At 52.0% G+C, this 23410-nt stretch overlaps 1 protein-coding gene across 5 annotated transcripts in view; it reads right to left on the minus strand.

The window, feature by feature from the left end:
- Dgat2 (diacylglycerol O-acyltransferase 2) overlaps nucleotides 1-22967 on the minus strand; it is a 29176-nt gene extending 6209 nt beyond the window's left edge. The window contains exons 1-5 of one of the 5 annotated variants that reach the window (XM_076547999.1): nucleotides 22594-22918; nucleotides 21957-22059; nucleotides 10113-10241; nucleotides 5428-5535; nucleotides 4998-5068 (exon numbers count right to left, since the gene is read on the minus strand). In XM_076547999.1, coding sequence (XP_076404114.1) covers nucleotides 4998-5068; nucleotides 5428-5535; nucleotides 10113-10241; nucleotides 21957-22059; nucleotides 22594-22635 — 453 coding nt within the window. In that variant the 5' untranslated portion in view covers nucleotides 22636-22918. Of the gene's footprint in view, nucleotides 1-4997; nucleotides 5069-5427; nucleotides 5536-10112; nucleotides 10242-12761; nucleotides 12906-20495; nucleotides 20542-21956; nucleotides 22060-22359 lie in introns of those variants that run through there. The other 4 variants (XM_006982168.4, XM_076548010.1, XM_076548012.1 and 1 more) reach the window with 4 other exon arrangements.
- Between the last annotated feature and the right edge of the window lie 443 nt (nucleotides 22968-23410).

Here is a 23410-nt window from a genome sequence, read left to right on the forward strand (position 1 = left end):
AGAGATCCACATGCTGGGATTAAAGTGCTCCCAAATGCTGGGATTAAATGTGTCCCACCACTGCCTGGCCAGAATTCTTAAATATAGGAAATTTAAAAAAAAAAAAAAAGTATCTGCATTCATTTTTTTCATTCCATTGAGATAAGCCACTTGGTCCTTTTCCTACTTAAATAGAAATAGGTCTTTCTTTAAAAATAAATAAAATAAAATAAATCGCTGGGCGGTGGTGGTGCACGCCTTTAATCCCAGCACTCGGGAGGCAGAGCCAGGCGGATCTCTGTGAGTTCGAGGCCAGCCTGGACTACAGAGTGAGTTCCAGGAAAGGTGCAAAGCTACACAGAGAAACCCTGTCTCAAGGAAAAAAAAAAATCCAGCTTAGTCTACATAGTGAGTCCCAGGCAAGCCAGGGCTACACGATGAGATCCTGTCAATAATAACAACAATATCAAAAAATCCCAAATAATTAAGGCTGCAGCATTGGTACTGTCTTCTAGGAAACATCCTATCCAGCTTATCAAGGCCCTCAGGACCGTCTCCTCAAAGCTGCACTTGGCCATCCCACAGCCATGCCACTACGACGGCACTCACTCAAATCTTGACTGACAGACACTTTATTTTTTATTTTTTTATTTATTTGTAGTTTTTTTCAAGACAGGGTTTCTCTGTGTAGTTTTGGTGCCTGTCCCGGATCTTGCTCTGCAGACCAGGCTAGTCTCGAACTCACAGAGATCTGCCTGGCTCTGCCTCCCAAGTGTTGGGATCAAAGGTGTGTGCCACCACCGCCTGGCTGACAGACATTTTAAATGTATCCAAACTTTCCCTCCTAGAACAACGCTGTAGTAAAAAGCTTCTTCTACCCATATTTCCAACTGTTTTTGTGGGGTGAACTTGCAGAAATACAGTTCCTGAGTTGAAGAGTCTGAACGTATTGGTCTGAGGCTGCCCAGCCTCAGAGAGGGGCATTCAGACCACCCCCACCCAAGAGCTTGGCACTGCCTGTTCCTGTACAGCTGCTGGTTAGCAGAGGCCCTGGCTCCTGGGCGACTATTAGAAGACCAAATTTCCCTTCACTCCGGCTATGGGAACCTCCCAGCTGAGCGAAGGTCCTCCTGCTCAACTTGCGGAAGAGGAATGCTCCTAAGGGCATGCGCTAAGACGGAGGTGGGGAGGGCTGGCCCGGGGCATCTGGCTCTGTCCTCAGCTCTGTGGCTCTGGTATGTGTCCCTTGGTGTCATCCTTGTTGGATGAACACTTGTACTCTTTCCTCACTTGCCTTTGGCAAGCAGGTCAATGTTGTCTGGAAAACAAGCCTCAGCTGTCCACCAAATAACCAGGGAATGGCAGTGGGCTCAGCCAGGGCTGGGGCACGAGGGAACCCCCAAGGATCAGGGCACATCAACGGTTCGAGGCTGCGGCTGGGCTCTGCCAGACACAGGAAGTAGGCCTGCCCACCCAGCCAGCTCTTGAATTGGGAGCCGGAGCACAGAATGGACTGGAGAGCCCTGATGATCTAGGTCGTTTCTTGATGACAAGCTAAACAAGTCTAGAGAAAGGAGTCACTCCCCCCCCACCCCTGCCCCAGGAAAGCCATAGTGAACCAATTCCACATATGCACAAGGCCATTCCCGTTTCACTTTTCCCTGGACACTGTGATAGTGACATCACCTCTTGGAAACCTAACTGGCTCTTTAAATAATTCCCTCCCTCCCCAAGGCTCTTATCTGATAGGACGCATGGTTCATAACGTCCTTGGGACACTGTACCGTTAACAGTCCCCATGCAGCACCAAGGAGAATAGACATTTGATACAGCTTTGATCTGTCTTATGTCACTACCCCTCCCACCTGGACAGAATGTCCACTCAGCAGCGAGGGCGAAGGTCACTGCGACTGACTGCCCTGTTGACATGCCTGCTGGGTGGCAAAGTCCCAGTCCAATGGCATTCAAGCCAGGCCAGCTGGTGAGCATAAGCCTAGGCAGATTCCTGGCAGGTCACTCCCCACATCCTGTTCCGAGGACAGGCTTATTCTACCCCTAGCCCCATACAGAGAAAGACACCCAGTCCCAGAGAAAAGCAGCAGCTTGCCTAGGCTTACAGCAGGGCATGGCAGCAGAGTATCTTGTAAACTTGGGACAGTCTCTTCTCTCTGAGCCTCAGTCTATACTCTGTGAAATGAGGCAGTTGGACAGATAGCTCATCTGAACTCCAGACAGCCTTTCCTAGTCTCCAAAGATCTTGCCTACCCTTCAGTTAGAGGAACCCCAGGACAAGGGCCACTTCTGTTACCGGCGGCTGCAGTCCCAGCAGGGGCTGAAGGGACCAGGCACACCACTGCTGATAGATGCCCTCTGGGCCAGCTAGATGACTTTGGGAAGGGAGCTCCGAGGAGAGCAATGGAGAGGGTGGGTACACGGGTCTAGCTGGAGAGCTGTTACATAACCCATGGCTGGAGCTCAGGAAAAAAGGTGGGACAGGCAGGTCACACACACACAGCTCTCGGGTACAGGTTGTCAGACTGACGTAAAGTGGCAAAGGGCAAGGAGTAGAGCCTGTCACTCAGGGTGGCCCAGGAACCTCATAGGGCAGCTCACAGAACAGAGGCAGTGGAAATACAGGCTCAGATTTATTCATTTATTTGAGGCAGCGTCTTACTATGTAGTTCTGGCTAGCCTGGATCTTGCTAGGTAGACCAGGTTGGCCTTAAACTTAGAAATCCAGCTGCCCTTGCCTAAGATTAAAAGTATGTGCCACCCCACCCCACTAGATTTATTTTTATTTTACATGTATGGGTGTTTTACCATGTATGTGCAGTGCTCTCAGAGGCCAGAAGGCACTGGATCCTCTGGAACTGGAGTTACAGTTATTAGCTGCTATATGGGCATTGGGATTTGAACCTGGGTTCTCTAGAAGAGCAGCCAGCCATCTTAACCACTGAGCCATCTCTCCAGTCCATCATTTGGGTCTTTTGAAAGGGTAAAGATCAGTTGGAGTAGGACCCCTGAATGCTCAGGTCTGACCAACAATCATCAGGTCACCTGACGGGAGGGGGGGGGTCCCAGCCTGCAGGCGGCTTCCTGGAGGGAGACCACAGTGGCAGCAGACACCAGCACCCACCCGGGGCCGAGAAGACAGAGCGAAGCAGGTTTAGCAGCATCTCCCATTTGCAGGTGAGGCAAATGGTACCCGGTAAAGCTGAGAGAGTGAGAGTACAGCAGGGTTCACGAGACCGCAAGCCCAGGGCTGACACTCCTCAGAGTCCTCAGAGCCCAGCACTAGACAGGCCCCCAAATAGCAGGTCAGTAAACGGAATGGCAGAGCAAGAGCTTACACCCTGGTTCTAAAAGTCAAAGAGCTATGGGAAGAGGGAATCTTTCTAGCTGGGGACAGATGTGGGGCCAAGTCCCTTGCAGAGGAATGGGCAGTTAGGAGTCAGGGAGGACCCTGGGTCGTATGTCAGAAGGCTTGACATCGTGGCCATGGACTTGCTGGACATCTCGAGCAAGGCTTTGGCCCTCTGGGGGAGCGAAGCCTAACCTCAGGGGACAGGAGCATCCTGGGAATGCCAGCAGTAGGCAGAGCTTGTGCACAGCCCAGGGCCACTCCCACAAACCAGCGCAGTGGAGGAATGCAGGGCTACCTGACCACCTCCCCCGGGCAGCCCATCTGGATGTCTCAATGACTGACTCACAACAACTGACTCACACCACCCTGCGTCACGCACACACACTTTCATACTCACATACTGCCTCTCCATTTCCAGCACTCTGCCTTCGGCGGGGCATGGGTTAGCATGGGGGGTCCTCAGCAGCAAGGGTGTGCTAGGGCTGAGGGTTGAGAGTGTTGGCCAGACAGGCTTTTCCCCGTGGGTAAACTTTCAGGCCCACTCAGTCCTCTAGATTATTCTGCCTCACCACCCAGCCTGCAGACCAGGCAGGGCCAGCTGGGGCCAAGAAGACACCAACCTTGTTCCTGCTGGGGACTTAGGTCCATCCCAGAGAAGTAAAGTGAGTGCCCTCGAACAGCCAAGGGCACACGGGGAGGAAGCCCAGAGGGGACGTCTGTGGGGAAGAGAGTCCCCACCCTGCTGCTGCTGGCCTCCACTCTCCCAGCATGAGCACCTGCTGTGGGGAAGAGAGTCCCCACCCTGCTGCTGCTGGCCTCCACTCTCCCAGCATGAGCACCTGCTGTGGGGAAGAGAGTCCCCACCCTGCTGCTGCTGGCCTCCACTCTCCCAGCATGAGCACCTGCTGTGGGGAGCGGCAGCACCAGCACCCATGGTGGGAGGAACCCAGGCTCTGAGCAGGGCAGCAACGGGAAGCTCTGCTCAGCTCCACCGAGCTTTGCTGCTCTAACCTCCAGGATCCTCTTTAGAAAGAGGATCAAGGTAATGGCTGCCGCCTTCCAGGGAGCAGTGTGGAAGGTGATGGACGCTTCCTGTCCCTTCACACTCCCACCAGCTGTTTCTCAGTCTCAGGGCTTCTCCTCCCCATTTTCCCTGCCCCCTCAGTGCCACACATCCTTAACATTCCAGGCATCCCACCCTCTAAGTACGTCAGGTCTCAGGTCACCTTCTGTTAAGCTATATCTTCAATTTTCCCTTCAGTGTGAGAAGCAATTCCGTAAAACATATGGCGATGCCAGTTTTCAATTATGTTCACATCATGCAGACCCTTGGTGTAGAATCCTCTTTTAGATCCAAACCAGTCTTGATTAACAAACCTTGCTTCCTCCAAAGAACTAAACAAGAAGTCAGGCTTCTCTCGTTGCCTTGGCCGCCATGTCCAATGACTGCCACTCTGCTTCCCTGACAGCTGAAGAGGTAGTGATTTGCTCTAAAACTCTTGACTTGACTTTACCTAGTCCATCAGAAGTTGCCTCAATCTGGCATGGACAGATGCTCAGGGTGGGGATCCCAGACAGTTCAACTCCACACTGCCACTGTTCCTGTTTCCAACTATTCCTGTCCTCCCAAGACAGCACACCATCATGTCTTTACCTGGATGGGAAAGTAGTCTCGGAAATAGCGCCATACAGCCCAGTTTCGCACCCACTGGGATCTTCTGCCACCTTCCAGGAAACAAAACACAGTGTTGGGAAGGCGTAGGTATGAGTGAGGGACATTTGAACAACACAGGAGAGACAGAGCCAGTGTGAACCCCCGAGGGAGGCGTCTATCAGCCCACACAGCATTTTTGCAGCTGCCCAGTGTGCCCCTTCCCACATACATTCCCCCTGCCATCCCGAATGAAAGGTGAGCTCCTCTGTGAAGACACCGAGGGAGCTTTAACCCGCCCACTCCAAGCCACACACAGCCCAGCCCAGGTCTTTCACAAAGGAGGTGTTCCGTAAAGAAAGAGGCAGCGCCCAGGAGGAGGGGCTGCAGCCGAGCAGGAGCTTCCTGGGGTGTGGGAGACACGACCGGTTACCTTTCTTGGGCGTGTTCCAGTCGAATGCCAGCCAGGTGAAGTAGAGCACAGCTATCAGCCAGCAGTCGGTGCAGAAGGTGTACATGAGGATAACACTGCAGGCCACTCCTGGGGGAGCAGGACACCAGGTCAGGCTCCCGTCCTGCTGCCGGTGCCACGGTCCCCCCGGGAAAGGATGAAGCACTTCCCACGGCCCTCATCTAGGCAGAGGTCCCCGACGCCCAGGCACTGGGAGCGGTTTATGGGTGGCTCAGGGAGGAGGAGCAGGGCCAACGGGCACAGGTGAGTCCTAGTGCTAGGTGCTGAGTCCTAGTGCTAGGGGCACCTGGGCTTGAGCTGGCTAGGCAATACGGGGAGACCAGCTTCTTGTGAAGCAACTCTTCATGTCTCCTCTTGAATGACCCCTTTGAGTCGAGAACTTGACAGGACTGACTTGCCCAAGCTTACCCAGCAGGACAGAGGAGAGCCAGGGTTCAAACTCAGGTTTGGCAGTCCATGGTCTATAATCAGCCTTAGAAGTTCCCCAAAGGTGAGAAATCTCAGATTGTCCCAGCAGGGGTGGGGTGGGGTGGGGTAACTGGGAATACCTGTCACAGAAGGGCTGTCCCCAGTCAGCCCCAGGCCAGAGCCAGAGCCCACCAGGACCCCTCTCCTCAAACACTTAGACTCTCCTGGGACACCTTCTATTTGTGGTCACTGTCCTCTGGGCCTGCTGGCTGACCATAAGGCTGAATGGCCTGGACCCAGAGGGAAGGAGAGCCAATATCCCATGGCCCACCCCTAGATACCCTAGATATATAGATATATACCTAGATATCAGGGCTTCTCTTTGCAATTTGGATCCAGCCTTTAAGCCCTGCTCGGAGCCTTGTTCCCTCCAGAGTGTTCTCAGTACCAAATTACCCTACCACACAATCTGAATTCTCCACACTGTGGGGACACAGCTTTCCTCCCTGGCATTCAACACAAATGGGGAGGGGTCAGGGACTCGGGCTCATAGGCCACAATGCTAAAAGCCTGTTTTAAGATGTGTCCGGGGGAAAGAATAAGTCCAGATGCAGATCTCTGTGGACCTAAGAGCAGGGAAATTGTGGTCCTCACCATGTTCATCCCAGTCCCACTCCTGCGCTGGCCTTCCCCTGGGAGCGCTAAAACCAAGCTGCAGTGACCACAGAACAGGCATGTGGTTTCCCAAGACAACTTAGCAGTGGTACACACAGGAGCTGAATCTTGGGAGGCATCCGCAGCCCACACACCCTGTTGAAGATAACGCTGGTCCCCTAAGGCAGCTGTGAAAACAATCCTGCTTCTATTTAGGCCGCATACAAAGCACTGATCATCAGTTTGCCCCAGGCCCCCTTCCTGGGTCCCAGAAAAGAGCCTATTCCAGCCCTAGCCTCCACAGGTGTCCAAGCAAAGAAAGGCTCCAAGCATTCCAGGTAGGCCAGGCAGGCCCATGGAGTTCAGAAGGGTGCAGTGTGAATATCCTAAAGACCTCGCTGCCAGCAGGGAACCTCAAACCCTACTGACAGGAGCCTAGTCACTATGGGGAGGAAGGTGTCCCCACCTATCTGCCCTTTCTGCTGGACACAGCTGGAGGCTGCCCCTACCCTCTCAGGGTGTGCATTTTCTCTCACCACCTGTCTGTCTCTCCTGCTCAACAGCTCAGTCCCTGAGCCCCTTTGGAGCTAGAACAAGGTGAGATTAATCTCTCCAGCTGCAGCCACCAACATAGAAAGGTTTAAATAAATATGGTAGCACACAACTTTATTCCCAGCACTCTGGAAGCAGAGGCAGGTGAATCTCTGTGAGTTGAGGGCAGCCTGGTCTACAAATGTACAAGTAGCCAGGGCTACACAGTGAGACCCTGTATGGAGGTTGAGAGGACAACTATGAGCCACCCCATAAAATGTCTTCCTTTTGGGAAACCTACAATAGCTCCTTGTCCTACATTCTCAGGTAATGAGGCTGACACCCACCAACGCCACCGGGCCTCTGGACGTATAAGCCCCGTGACTGAAACTGCCTGCTTGATCCTCGTAGAGAACACTCAGGACTCCCTGCATACATCCCTTCCTGTAAATGGTAGCCACAAGCAACCCACAAGTGCAGAGCTCTGGCCCCCAGGCTGGAGGCACAAAGAAATGTGTGGGCACTCTTCAGGAGGAGACAGCAGCAGGGCTGTGGAGAGCAGGGACAGGACCAAGCAGGCTCGGTGACATGGCCCTGCCATCCACTACCCACCCCAGAGCCTCTGCTTTCTTACAGAGGGTTGGGAAGATAAAATGACATGATGGTGGAATGTAACACATGGTCTGGACACACAGGAAAGTGTCGATGGACTTGTATGGGGGCTCAAGGTGCCATCTAAATCTCCTGCTAGATCCACATGGAAATGGAGCATTTCCTTCACTCAGAGACTGGCAAAGCCTGCTGACACCATACCAATGGAGGCAAAGGCGTTTTCATGCTGCATTACGGCAGTCCCAGCAACCTTGAAGACACTTCATTACTTAAGATTAATAATTGTTACAGCTGCTACTACTTTCTAACCAAACAACCTAATTAAAAAAAACACATATTATCTGGGAGGTGGTGGTGCATGCCTTTAATCCCAGCAGAGCCAGGCGGATCTCTGTGAGTTCGAGGCCAGCCTGGTCTACAGAGCGAGATCCAGGACAGGCTTCAAAACTACACAGAGAAACCCTGTCTCCAAAACAAAACAAAACAAAAGCATGCATTACTAAGTGTCCGACTGGGTTTCAAAGGTTACATATTTATATTCCAGCATAATTAGAATTAGTTCCTTTAAAAACCCCCAATGCATTTTGCATTAGGCATTTAAAAGTACCAAGAAGGCCCACAGCTTTCACCAGAATTCTAGAAGGCTACATGGCACATTAGAAAAACAAACCAAAAAACTGTTGAAGAGAAGCGTGAAAGGTCCCCACAGCAGCCTTTGCAATACAGAGCAAGCCTCGGCTGCCAGCAGCTTTGGGGCACAGTGGGAGGGAGTGGCTGGGACTGCCCATGTAGTAATTATCAGCAGCTTAAGCAGGGCTGCTCATCCGCCCTGGTCTAGCTTCCACCTACACCGACATGTTGGGAAGACGCGCTGGGCCAGTTTCTGGGCTGTGGCTGGGCCTCACAGATCATTAACCCACAGCTCGGGGCCAGTCGCTATCACATGCTGCATGGAATTGCACAATTGACTCAGTGCCCCACAGCCAAGCTCTGACCCACTAAGGCAAGGTAAGTGCTGGTTTCTAGTGCAAAAGGGGACCATTGGAGCTGGCAAAGCAGACTAGACAGAGGACCAAGAGGCCAGGGTCACTGCATTCTTGTCTTGGTCCCTCTTATTTCCTTCTCCTATAACCCCGGACAAGGTTCTGTCCCCACTAGGTTCTTGCTTCTTGTCTGAACAAAGATGAGGTTACACTGTCTTCTCTACCTGGTATTCTAAAAAGAGACCAAATGCAAGTCACACTCAGGATTAGAGACCTAAGGGAGCCAATTTAGCTATCTGTCCCCAAACCACTATTTCTTTATCTTTCTGAGGCTCTATGACCTTGTAAGAATCTGAGGACAGCTACAGCCTTATAGCAATAAAAATGTATGCCTGCTCTTGAATTTAATTTTAGGGGATCAGTGAATTCCCCAAATCCCACTCTGGGCTCTGTCCATTGATTCCTGACCCCCATGGTAAGGGAATGCACTGGGCCTTGACTCAAACTCCAACTTGCCATTTAAGGGGTGTCATGGTCTGCCACTGAACCTCTGAATCCCCATTTCCTCAGCCATGAAGTAGGAATTTGAGAAAAGACACTCCAAGGGCCTCACACACCATGGGATTTGTTCCTTTCGTCCTGCAATGCGGCTGCTCACACTATCACGTGGCTGTCTGCTGAGCTCCCGCCATCCCAGGCAGTGTGAGGAGTGAGTGGCTGGAGGCCTGGCCACAAGTGCTGGCCACAGGGTGTTCTGCAGCAGGTCTGTCTGTGCTCATGAGCTCCGAAACTAACCTGTGCTGAGGGTATACGGCCTGGGCATGAAGGGAAGGGCCCAGATTCTAGCTGGCAGGCAGTGGAGCAGCTAGCCCGCCTGCAGAAACAACCTCACAAGGTCACCAGAGGCAGTGCTGAAAGGCAGGGGAGTGGCTGGGGAGTGCAGTCAGCAGAGGGGATTAGGACTGGCATTGGCTCTTGGGACACTCTTCATCAATGGCATTCCCGCGATGGGGCGCACCACCAGGCTCTGTGGAGTGGCTTTCAACCCTTCCCTTCAATCCCCACGTGAGGCAAGCAGCAGCATCTTCACATGCATGCAGGAGGAGAGAGCCCAAGAAACCTATGTGAAGTCAGAGCCTGTCTGGAGGGGTTCTCAGACCGGACAACACACACTAAGGCAAAGCAACACCCCTGCTCTTTGCTGGTAGTCAAGGAGGCAGTTAGAGGGGTGCACGCTTTGGGCATCCTCTAGACCCAGATTCAAGAAACTTTGGGCAAAATTAAGCCGTACTACATCTTCCACGAATTCATTAAGGTTTCTGGCAGGCCTAATGGTAGAATACTTGACCACAGACCTCCAAGATGGGAGTAAATGGAAAGAGGCTGTGGAGATGATCTCAATGGGGATGTAACCGTGTCGCCCCCACCTCCCCCTCCCCCCACCCTAGCTGCATTTACCTAGCACCAGGAAGGACAGGACCCACTGTAGTACTGAGATGACCTGTAGCTGCTTTTCCACCTTGGACCTGTTGAGCCAGGTGACAGAAAAGATGTCTTGGAGGGCTGAGAGGATGCTGGAGCCAGTGCCTGCAGGAGAAGAAGATGTCAGTCTATATTATAAGGCTGCCCTCCAGCCCCAGACACCCCAATACAACCCACCTCCCACAGGTACCTTCCTAGACAGGTGAATGTGGGACACAGATTCAGAAATAACTGAATCCTCACTCTGCCACCAATGCTTCCCTAATGGCTGCTTTACAGCATAAAAGCCATAAAAGCTATGACTTCCCTGCATCACCATTTCTACATATAAAACAAGGGAGCATGGTAGCTGGGAATCTAGGAGCTAGTCCTGGATTTGGGCCATAGGGAGGCCAGTTCTCTCCCATTCCCAATGCCCAAACACGTATCTCCCTTTATCTGATCTAGTACAAATATTTAATCTTTGCTTCTGGGTCTTTGAGGCCAAGGACAGAAGTTCAACATCCAATTTGCAATATTTTGTTTTGATTTTTGTCCAACTGTACTTTGAACATCCCGATCCCTGCCCCAGTCCCTTTATTCTGGACACCTCTTTCCATGGAACTGACTCTCATTCCCACTCCAACACCTAGGCTTAAACTACTATCAGCTGAAGAGAGGTTTACATTCATCTTCACTGTAGTGCCCAAAGCTTGGGGCTTAGGGAGGATCCAGGGGGTATCTTACTTCCCCTAGAGTGAGGGCTATGTACCCCAGCACTGCAGGTAGAATCCCAAGCCAGTGGCTGGAACAAGTGTTTCAGGAAAGGTTCACAGGACACAGGGAGGCACCTGATCTAGGGTCGTACGTATGTTTGCTTCTAAGCAAGTGCCAAGACCGGATATCGGGACAAAATGTGCTCAGTGAGTTGGCTCTGTCGTTGTGCCCCAGGATGACCCTCCAACAGCTGACGGGCAGTGTGGCCGTGAAGCCTGGTGCTTACAGGAGAAGTGGCACTAGGTAAGAGCGTAGGTGAGACCCTGCTGTCAGCCCTAGACTAAAAAGCAGAGGCCACTTCACAGCCCAACTCTGCTGAGCCTGTGTCTCTGCTACCCAGCGCCTGTTGTGTGCAACCCGAACATTCCTTCCTCCCACCCACTGCTCGAGGCCCAGGACAGATGACTCACTCATCCTTGTCCTTGAGGGTCTCTGACCATTCACCCTGGCTTACAAGCTGAGAAAAGGGAGAAAAGGGCCTATGGGGTCACATTTGAGCCTTTGCTTTCTGTCAAAATTGGTAGCAACAAGGTCACAGCCTAGTTCAGAAAGGAATATACCTCATCTCGGCTCCACGATCACGATCTGACTTTTAGGCATGAGTAGGGAATGCCAGACTTCAAGGCACTGCAGAGGCAAACATTGCCTCCATGCACTATGTGACCCCTGGGGATAGCATGTCCAGGAATCAATGCTACAGGACCATCACATACCGAGAACTCAGTAACCATCAATGCTCTACAGGAATGGGGGGGCGGGGAGGCACGAACACAAGACTGGATCCCAAGTGTTCCAGAGGGCTGGCGTAGTGCTCCTTCTTCGCCCCTTTTCTAACTCTCCTACTATCTTAGGCCCTTTTCCCTCTCCAGACTTGCTCCTTAGCTTTCGTCCTGAGCCCTAGAGGGATCACGCATTGTAGAATAAGAACCCTGGATTACGGCCAGGCTGCGGTGGCATACACCTTTTTAATCCCAGCACTCAGAGGCAGACACAGGCAGATCTCTGTGAGTTCGAGGCAGCCTGGTCTACAAAGTGACTCCCAGGACAGCCAGGGCTGTTACATGGAGAAATCCTGTCTCAAAAAACCAAAAAAAAAAAAAAAAAAAAAAAAAAACAAACAAACCAACCCAGGATTCCTGCCTCTGCTCAAGGCTCCACCTTTTTTGTTTTGTTTTGTTTTGTTTTGTTTTGTTTTTTCCAGACAAGGTTTCCCCATCTCTAAAGTGGAATGAATTAGATCAAGTTCATGGTCCCTAGTATCCACCTCCTGGCCAGAATTTGGGCCCGAAAGTTCACCAGCTTGCAGCAGCCCTGGGACAGTCACCTGGGGAACCAGGAAGTGAGGGTTCCCTTACATATTCCCAGGGCATAATCAGCCTTTGCTACCTGGTTGTCAACACTTCCTCTACTCCAGCTTGGTTGGCAGAAATCCAGCCGGTGAGGAAGCTACAATCAAATGCCACCACCTCCACTCCCACCCAGCCTGTTTGACTCTTGGGTAGGGTGGCAGGGAGTCTTAGCATCCCGCAAGTCCAGCTTCCTTATCACTCAAGCCTCCCTGGGCCCAGCCACTGTCCTCTGCTCTCTCATACAGCACCAGTCCCACCGAATCCCATGGCAACCCCCCTCTAACAGTGACTTGTGAGTACCAAACCTCACACAGGGTTGGTTGGGGTGGGGAGGGCTATAGAGGTCTGCTGTACAGCTGGACAAATCCCACAATGCCAGCCCCAGAGAAGGCTGGGTGCCCAAGTTGCACTGGAGCTGCTTTCAGCCAAGCCAGCCCTGCTGTGGGAAATGCTGGAGCCTCTCCTGCTTTCTGTAAGCACAAGTTCCCTGACTTATGATGAGAAGAGAACCTCTACTTACAGGTTCTGTTTTCCATTTGCAGACGTCATTTTTCACAGGAGAGCTAAGGCAGAGCGTAGAGCAAATAGACCAGTCCTATGAGCAAAGACTCGCACGGGAGGCTGATCTGAGGCACTAATCCTTGGACACGGCTCCTTTTTTACTCCAGTCTGGAGGGCAGAGGGAAGGGGATGCCAGCGAGGCCCAGGGCAGCTCTCCTACCACTCTAGGCCATGCCACAGTCTCACAGCACTCCTTAGGAGGGCAGACAAGGCAAGGAGGAAACTAAGGCATGACGAAACCAGAAGAGATTAAACCTCACTGGTTAGGGTACAGGAAGCCATTACTCAAGACACGCATTTGGACTCCAGGTCCCTTCATCACTTGAACAATGCCATGTTACAGAGGGCTGGTCCCCAGCTCAACATGGCAGTCCACACCCAAACCCAAGCTGGCACCTGCCTGCTCTGCCTACATCATATCTCATTGTCATGGGGACAGTTCTGTGCAGACTGGCTGTGCAAGGGTGAGCCCCACCCAAATGCTTCTATAGTCAAGCTTCTGCTGAGGTCATGAGAGCTGCAGGCCACCGTGGACCCAACAGCCACAATCTCAGGGCCCAAGAATGGGAGTGGTGAGGACTGTGTTAGGTCCTCGTGAGGAAAACAGCTTCCTGGCTTTCTCTCACTCTTGCCTAAGAATGGCAGAGTCTGAATCTAAGCCCCCAGTTCTGGGGAAAGGGCCAGCTCTGCCCTCTCTGGTTCTGTGATCTGGGGTGATTAAACCTCTCTGAGCCTAAGAACAACCTCAGGAGGTTTTGGAAAGGATTAAATGAGAGTATATGGGAGCCTGATGGCTAAAGGCAACTGCCACCAACAGGACCCACGTGGTGGGAGGAGAGAACCAGCTCCCTCACGCTGTGTGCTGACCTCCACACGGGGACTGTATGTAGTGTACGTGTGTGTGTGTGTGTGTGTGTGTGTGTGTGTGTGTGTGTGTGTGTGTGTGATGCACGTAGGTAGCAAACTATTTTTAATGTAGGTAAGGTGCATGTGGCCAGTTAGGTGAGACTGATGCTGCTTTCACCTCCCCAGGTGGAAAGGGTATAAATAGTGAGCAGACAGCTTTTCACGAGGTGTGCATTAGGTGTGGCAAGGCCGTGCATTAGGAGAGCGTGCACAGAGTGGGCTGTGCAGGGAGGCTCTCCAGGGCTCTGAGGGAAGACGGGAAGGTGAGCAGAGGCTGCAGGTGGTAGAACACCAAACCAAAGAGGGGTCCCAGAAGGCAGGGTCAAGGCACACGACCAACAATCCAGAAATGGGGTGGGGTATAGGCATATCCCAAAGACAAGCTGAAAGAAAACAGGATTGTTGAGTCCAAGTCCAAATGACAGTAGGACCCCGAGCACAGCACTTAGAAGGTGCTGCCGGGAAGGGAGGGTGTTAGTGGGGTGGGAGTCACAGCCAATGCAGGAGATCATGCCCCCACCTGTCTGGAAGCGGAGACTGCTGAGGGGGGAGTGTGCTATCAGGTGGAGACATAGCTATAAAGGACAGTAATTTGGGGCAATGAGCCAGAGCCAGGGGCAAAGAGTCCCCAGCCTGTGGAAGGGAGGCCATACCTCTGGACAGTTTACATGGCTTCTCTGCCACCTCCACAACAAGCATCTGTGGAGGGGCTGCACCCAGGAGAAGTCCAACCAACAGGAACACTGGCCTCTAACACACAGGAAGTGTAGTTGGATGAGTCACCGCCTACACAAGCCTCAGTTTCTTACCTGTACAATAAGGCTAATTCCTACCTCGCCAGATTGCTAAGGAAATCCAGTGAGACACTGCTCAGGCGAGAGCGCCATAAAATGCAAGCATCTGTGTGAGTGGCAGTTAATTATCAAGTCAGCCTCAGTGTCCTTCTGTTGTCTTAAAGCAATACAAACCCTGGATCGAATGCTTCTTGCAAACTGCCACCCTCCTTCAGACCCAGTGTCCTCCTTAGTTATGGGTCCCTGTGAGGAACCCAAATCACTTGTGGAAACAGTCCAATCAGAACTGGTCTAGCTATTAGGTCTGGAAAGAGCTAGAGAGCAGAGGCATGAAGGGCCCCTGGGGCTCTCTGAGCAGGAAGGCATCCTGCCCACCCACATTCCCAGACCCCAAGGATGCCACATCTGGGCCATCTGTACTGAAGCTGCGCCTTGGTTTGAGGAGTGAGGAAGCCACCCTCAAGTTACACCAGAGGACTGAGCACAAGCTGCATGGTTGAGGGGCTGACATACCCACCCTCAGCATATTTCTGGGAGGGTCAAGACAGCCAGTCAAGTGCCAGAGGTAAGCGAGCTGTCTTCTGGGCTGCCTCAGGCAGGACTTTCAGCCAGAGTCCACACATGGGATAGTGACAGGGCCAGACATGGTGAAACTCTGGACAGTCATGCCTGCTGTTATCAGAGTCCCACTCCAATGCCGGGCTCGGTTAACCCATGCACACAGTGTTACCAACTCCAATGTCAGGCTCTGTTAACCCATGCACACAGAGTGTTACCAACTCCAATGCCGGGCTCTGTTAACCCATGCACACAGAGTGTTACCAGCCACTGCCTCACATGCTTTGCCAGGGACTCTCTTGAGCCAGCCTGAAGTGCCACCAAGTATGGTTCTCTTACTTCCAAGTCTGGTCAGTTGTTTAGCACGTACAAGGGAATCCTGTCAGGCACCAACAACTTGGCAACTAGCCTATCCACTTTCCTCCTGGGAAGTGTTCCTGTGCCCAATTCAGGATGAACTAACTGGCCATGCCCGACAGGCTGCCTCTCGCTCCTGCATTCACAGCCCTTTTCACTATGGGAGGTGTGTATTCATTGTGGGAACTATGTCTCACTCTGGGCTCCTATGCCCAGAATGGAGCCATACAAAGCAGGGGCCTGGTCTATGCCTGAATGCTTGAAGGCACCTTGTTAAATAAAAAGGGCCTGGACAAAAAGAGAAATAATTGGCCTGTGCCAGTGGGTCAAAGGGAGTATCGTAGGGAGTCAGGAAAGGTCTTTTCTCAGTGGAAGGGTGGGTTAAGCCAGGGACAACAGGGAAGATTCCAGAAAGAAACCTAAGTATCCTGAACCAAGAGGAAAGCTTCTAGTCTCTACCTCCCTTCTGCTTCTCAGGCACCTGCCAGAGGCTATTAGTTCTTAGACCACCCGCCCCAGGCGTAACAGGGGAAACAAGGCTATAATTATACACAAGGGGCCTGAAAGGACCAGGAATAGAGGGATGTCCGCAGCCTATCCTGGGGAGGGACATCAGATGAGGTATCAGCCAGATACGAGGAAGGCACGGGCCCTGCAAACGGCATCTCCAGAAGGCGAGGGGGCATAAATGTGAGGACTTATGTGCAAAGGTCTAGTCAGGCTGCAGCAGACACTAGAACAGAGGAGAGGAAGGCAGAGGACTAGGAGGCCATGAAATGCTGCTGGCCTCTATCCTGAACACCAGGGCAGCAAGCTAGTCATTTACCTGGTCCCAACACACTGGTGAGTTCTTTCCCAGAAAGATGAACACACTCCCTTGAGGGCTGTTATGGAAATTATGTATCCTAACGTAGTGCCCACCGTGACATCTAGCCCACACGGGGGGGACAAACCCCAGACACGCTGTGCTGGTGGAAATACCACTTGATGGTCATGCCATCAAGACCTGCATTTCAGGAGCCTGCTACAGGAAGCCCGGCATTCCAAGTCTCCATAGATTTCCTGGGACCCTCCCTGCCCTAAAGGTCTGTTTCCCCTGCTCTTAATTAAGGGGTAAGGGGAGAGCAGACGAGGTCTAAGGTCTTGCCAACTTAGACCTTCCGTACTTGGCTAGAATTCACTAACGGCTTTTTAATCTACAAATGATCCTTCTAATGGGAACATTGGCCCCCACAAGGTTATTCCAGAGGTTCGGGGCTTAACATGTTTAGTTTTTCATTAAATATGGTAGAGTCTTGGGGCAGGTCTTTTAGGATGTCAGGTTCAATACCCAACAAGGACTGTGACACAAGTGTTTGAAGACCCTAGTGGCCCGCTTTCTCCACCTCCACTTTCTGACCCAGCACATTGAAGAGTACGCGAGTAGGAGGGACTGCTATGGCAACCCCACCAGCTTGCATGTGCGTCACCAAGGAGTCCCCAAAATAGACCCTTGACAATCCATGGGGAGCTAGGTTCCTCTGGGGCACTTACCTGGGCCCCAAGGAGGATGCAAGCCCCATTTTCCAGGATGACACTGAGGTTAAGAATGAGGAAGAGCAGCAGGCCAGGTCTGGCAACACACTCTCCAGTTGATCTGGAAGGAACCAAAGGGACCGACCTAGCTAGCCCTCGTCACTGCACGGAGGAGCTGAGGCAGTGTAAGAAGCAGATGCATGGTGCCCGTGCAGGCTCAGAATTACTAACTGCTCTAACGAGAACAGGCCCTCAAGCTTCCTGCTCCTGTGGGTTGGCACAAGGGTCCCCAGGCTCAACACCATGAGAGGGAAGATCCATTTGCCTGTCACAGCCCTGTCATTTCACAGACGAAGGGACTAAGAATCAGCAAGAGGCAGTGGCTTGCTGAGGCTCCACAGATTTTCAGAGGTGGAGTAAGGACCACACATGCCGAGGCTGCCTCCCAGTCAAAACTCCTAAAGGAGCCAACACTAGCTCCATACCATGAGTACCTAGGAGTGCCAGGGGCCAAGAAACTGCCTAGCGCAGGCTCCTCTCTCTCTCCTGGGACTCTTTTAAGTCTTCTGAGGCAGGCACAGATTAACCCCCACAGGCCAGGACCTGACAGTCTCTGTCTCATTTGTCTCTCCTGAGAAGGACATTGGAACTGCAGACCAGACTGGCCCCTCAAAGGCCACAGTCAGACTGCATTTTCCACCTAAACCTGTGTCTCTTTACACTATTCCTTATGCCCAGGACATCTTTTAAAAAGGTTTGTGTGGGTATGTATGTGTGGAGGTGCAAGGACAACTTTTGCAAGCCCTTACATCCCACCATGGGTGATGGGCTCTGACCTCGTGAGGTGATGAGGTGTCAAGGCAAATGCTTTCACCCACTGGGCCAGCTCACCAGCCCTACTTCAGTGTTATGTGCCTTGCTAATGCCATTTTATCCTTCACAAGTCAGACTGAGCATTGCCTCTCCTAGGAAGCCTTCCCTCATTCCAAGGCGATTCAGTTCCCTCATCCTCCAGACCCACAGCTGCTCCTTCTTTCTTCCTGGTTACTGCTCCGCTCCCTCCGCACATCATCTCAATGTGTATACCCTCTGACCTTGCTTCCTCAGGCATACTGGCCACACATAAGAGATGCTCAGCCACCAAACTGTGAGTCCATACCCAGGAGAGTCCATTCCAGGAACATACTCCATTTCCATGAAATAAAGTAGAATTTTTAATGATGAGGCCCAGAAAGTCGGCCACTTGGGATACCAGGTTCCCAACACCCTGGAGTTACAATCCAGACCATAACATGACTGCTAAGGACCCCACTGACCCTCTGTCTACAGCGTTGGGACTTCCTGAATGACTTACAAAGAAAAGGGGGGGGGCTCCCTCACAAATCAATTAACAAAACACTTCCCACTCCCTTAACTCAAACCCTCAGATGCTAATTCTGAGATGTCTGAATTTATTTCTTTTTTTCTTGTTTTGGTTTGTTTGCTTCAGACGGTTTTTCTGTGCAGCCTTGCCTATCCTGGAACTCGGAGATCTGCCTGCCTCTGCCTGAGTGTACCACTACACCCGGCTTTGAGTCTATTTCAAAACAGGAAAACGAAATCCCCAGAGGCAGTGAACCCATCGGACCCCAGAGAAGAAAGGCAGGGCAGGAATCCTGGCTTTGGCCTTCTAGTCTGGAACCACGTAGGGATCAGGGTTCACCTGGCTCTACCCACTTGGCACTCAGCCCTCAAGGCAGCTCTTAACCAGACTGCGTATCTCTAGGGCACTCAGCACATACAGGCAGAGGCCTGGGGACAACTTCAGAATTACCAGGAAACTAAAGGCAGGACTCCCTGCCAAGAGGACTTGGGAAGTCCCACTAGTGATTCATTCGTTCAACAAACATCTACAGGGTCCCCACTGCCTGCCTGCATTATGTTAGATGCTAGGAACACAACACTAAGGAGGACAAATGAGGTCCTGTCACCAAGGGCTGACAATCACCCAAACGGTAAGTACATTTGACAACTAGGTAATGATAAGGGCTACAAAAAATCTGGGAACTAGAGGATAGGGTGACAATCTGGATAGGCATGCCAAGATCTGGGAAGGGTAAGCAAGTGCAGAGACACCGAGAGAGAACTGAATTATAGACAGTGATGGAGGGTCAGAAAGACCACTACTAGCACATGAATGGTGGCCAGGAGGTTATGAGGTGGTAGGAGGTGGCCAGGAGCCTCATAGGATTAAGTTTGAAGTACTTGGGGTGGGGGGGCAATTCATCTAGCCAGACAAAGTTCTGTGAGCTGTTGGTAACCCTATCCACTAAGCTTAGGGGACCTTCCTCAAAAAGCTGGGGAAGGAGCCACCATCCCCCATGATGGAGTAAGGAAGCAATCGGCACTCATTTGGCTACTGCATAGCACACATGCTGGTCAGTTCTCAGTGTTGCTGTCCCCACACCTCTCTGCCTTAAGGAGGCCAATAGGACCGACCGAGATGGATCAGGGTTCTAGTGTGTCTTTCACAACCCTGGACTGGTTCTTTTAGGGACCTCAGTTTCTCATCTGTACTATGAAGGTTGGGCTAGACCCAGCACCAATGGGTAACTGTTGTTTTTGTTTGTTTTGTTTTGTTTTTCAAGATAGGGTTTCTCTGTGTAACACTCCAGGCTGTCCTGGAACTCGCTTTGTAGACCAGGCTGGCCTCAAACTCACTGAGATCCACCTGCCTCTGCCTCCCGAGTGCTAGGATTAAAGGCGTGCGCCACCACTCAGCTAACCCAAGTACTTGCTACTGAATTTAGGAGGGGGAGGGAGGAGGTGGGGCAGAATTTCCACACTTGCCACTGAGTCACCTGCTAATAAAGCATTATACTTGGCCCTCCTTGCCAAGCTTAGATGAGTCTTTGGCACAGAGCTAACTCAAAAGCAGTCTCTGCAGAATTGAGGGAGTAAGGACAGGAGTGAGGTTTTCATTCTGTGGGCACAGATGATGATGATTGCCAACCCTCAGTGCCAGAGTTACCCCCAACAATCTGACTCCACCTAGCATATTCCCAGGAATGGGGAGCTCCATCTCCACCATCCAGGCTATGCAGTCATCAATAGCTGTTGGGATTCTTCTATTAAAACCCAAACTATGATTCTACCCCTGTCCTAGGCATTGGGGCCACACAATGTACCAGCTCAGAACTGTACTGCACTACCTCATGCTGGGTTCTGGACCCATAAGCATTCAAGGGCTCTACCATGAAAAGCTCCCATCCAAGGGCAAAGACATGGATTTAACCATAGCTTCCAAGACACAGTCCAAGGCAGTCTTTCAGAGATTAGAAAACACTGCAAGCCAGGAGCGGTGGTGCACACCTCTGATCCCAGCACTCAGGAGGAAGGTAGGGGTCCTCTGAGTTCGGGCCAGCCTGGGCTACAGAATGAGTTCCGAGTCAGCCAGCAATGCAGAGAAACCCTATCCTAAGTCAAAGGAAAAAAAATACCAAAGACCCCTCTCTCCCGACCAAGGCACACCACCCAAGCTTCAACATAACAGCAGTCACCAAGTTAGCTATGTGGTTGCTCACCCCTCACGGAACTTCCCTTCACAGACTCCATGCTCGCTCCTTCCTTGAACACTGCCACTAACAGGGTGTTCAGTGGGAACAGATCTGAGGCAAACTAGGCCACTAGGGAGTGTCTCAAAGGACCAAGGAGGTACAGGAGGCCTCTGAGAGATGTCAAGATAACATAAAATTTGCTTGCGCACCCTCCCTTACCCCACCTAGTCTTTCACCAAAGTAGATCCCAGAGAGCTAAACTGACTAGTTTGCATTTCACCTTAGTCCTTGTGACAATCTATGAGATAAGTACACCCACCCATTGTATTTTCAAGGTTGGACAACATGGGGAAATTCTTCCGCTATTGACGGTAAAGACCTGATAAAAATCATCTGATTGGGAGTACAAATCTCCCTGAGTTTAAAAAAAAAAATCTGTCAAAAACATGTATTTAACAGACTTCCTGCCCCTGGAAGACAGAGGAGAGCCCAGGAAGGGTATCTATCTCCAAAGGGACCACAGCAGACAGACAGCAGACCCATCCCATTACCCTGCCATGAGAACATTTTAAAAGCGTGAATGTAGGCAGGTCACTTCCCTATTCAGGGCATCACAAGAGCACAGTGAAGAGAGCATTCTGAGAGAAGACAGTAGATACTATAGGCCGGTACGTGGGGCGGCCCACGCTGCTTGCCCCTCGGATGGCAACAGTTCAGTACTTCTCCAGGGGCGGATAACCACACACAGTCAACTAGGACTAAGGGCAATGTCACTGGATAGACTGTGACGGAGCCCCAGCGTGGGTTACCTGGCAGCCACCAGCACTAGAGAAATGATTTTGACAAATGGCAAGAAACATTCATGATTTACTATCAAGACAAAACTGGATTCAGAACTGTTATCTATAGCATGTTCCTGACTTATATAATACATACTCATAGAAGTAACCACCAGAACGCTGATTAACCTTATGTGCTTTCTGATTACCTGTACTTTAAGATTCCCAGAATTCCAAGTTCCCATAAACGGGAACTCTCTATTGACCAGACCAGTCTGCCTCCAGGGTGTCCCACTGCCCTGATAAGGAAACCTTGAGTAGCATGCTCTTCCTCCCTCAGTTTCTCCAACTACAGCTAAGGAGTGTGGGACACTTTGCCTTGTATGGAAAAGCTGTGGTGTGATTTTTAATGCTGCCCCTAGTTCACTGAAGGCCTCATTCCTCCCTTGATGGACCTTCAAGACGGAAAACCAAGTCCAGTGGTTCTCTGTGAATTCGAGGCCAGCCTTGCCTACAAAGCGAGTTCCAGGACAGCCAGAGCCACACACAGAGAAACCCGGGTTTTTTTTTTGTTTTTGTTTTTTTTTTTAAAGACAGTGAAGACAACTGAAGCCAAGGGTCTCCCACCCCACTTCTAAGCACGTCACACTCAGGGTTGCTGTTTCGTGGGCTCCACAGTCTGGGTTGGCACACATAAGCTGGGGCACACCTGTTCGAGGTAGGCATGTCCTCCATCCAGTGGCTGTTTCAGGGGATTGCAAAACCCTTACACTCTGCTCCATCCAGTTACTCCCAGCCAAATTCTGCTCCACCTTATGAGAAAGAACAGTACTGGGGGCTGAAGAGTGAAATATCACTAATCACTGGGGAGAGTGGGTGGTGTCGCCCCATCAGCTGGGGGATGGGAAGTGATGTAACACATGTTGCAACACTGGTGAGTACCAGGATGGAGAATGAACCCAGGCTTGACTAGGATACCAGGGTGCCTGGCTCAAACTGGATAACCAGACTAGGCTGCCTGGCTCAGACTGGTAACCCTCATCCCAGACAAAAATGACAGGATGCACAGAGTCGGGTTCCCTCAAAGAGAAGCCAGTTGTGGTGGCACACACCTGCAATCACAGCATTTGGGATGCTGAGGCAGAAGGATTCCGAGTTGGAAGACATCCTGTGCTATGAGGTGAGACCTTTTTACAAACTGCAAGTAGTTAGTTGTCTGGGACAGCAATCTGAAGTGGCTAGCCGTCCAGTACAGAGAAGCACGCCTTAGCCAGAGTCCCTTCCTGAAGTCGTCTTTGCCGTGGATACCCCTAGGATGAAAGCCCCTGGGGGTGACTGACACTCACCCCATCGCCCAGACCCCTCGCGTGACAGGGTAGATCCTCCATTCTTGTTCTCGCTGCGGGCAGCTTCGGCCCGACGCTCACCCCGCAGGACTCCGGAGTAGGCGGCGATGAGAGTCTTCATGCTGAAGCCGGTGCACGTCACGGCCGTGCAGAAAGCCGCCTCACGTCGCGCCCCTGGCCCATGCCCCGGCCGCCGGGGCCAGGGCTTCGCGCTGAGCTCCGGGAGCCGGGGAACAGCGCCCAGGCCGTGGCGGCAACAGCACCAGAGCCGAGGCAGGCAGCCGCTGCCACCCTAGGTAAGCCGAAAAGCTAGCGAAGCGCGGCCACGGCGCCTAGCGCCGCCGCGCGCGCACTTTATAACCTCACAACGGGGCGTGTCGTGACGTAATAGGGCGGGGCTGAAGGCTCCGCCTCGGACCACACCATATTCTGGCGCGGGGGGTGAGGCTCCCGGGACCAGGCTACGTGCAAAGCACAGGACAGCGCTATGGCCTGACCAGTGCGGAACAGAGTGCTAGTGAGTACGACAAAGGGAGCTATAGTACCGGTGCGTGAAAGCACGTCTGGTTGTTCCGGCGGCCGCCTGGTCTTCCTCCCTTTTCCTCCCTTGTAGACATTGGTACAGTCCAACAGCTGGAACGTGGGCCGGGAAATTGAGCACGTGCAGGACGATGGGGAGCGTGTGGGTGCCTGTGTTCTTACTTGTCTCCGCTTTCCTTTGGCTGCAGAAGGGCAGGCTTTGCCTGCGGTCAGTAGTGTTGGGATTAGTTAGGTTACAGCTGTGCTTCACAATCGCCCCACGTGCCCCTGCCTTTCC

Source organism: Peromyscus maniculatus, chromosome 1 (genome assembly GCF_049852395.1).
Source record: "Peromyscus maniculatus bairdii isolate BWxNUB_F1_BW_parent chromosome 1, HU_Pman_BW_mat_3.1, whole genome shotgun sequence".
NCBI classification, from domain to species: domain Eukaryota; kingdom Metazoa; phylum Chordata; class Mammalia; order Rodentia; family Cricetidae; genus Peromyscus; species Peromyscus maniculatus.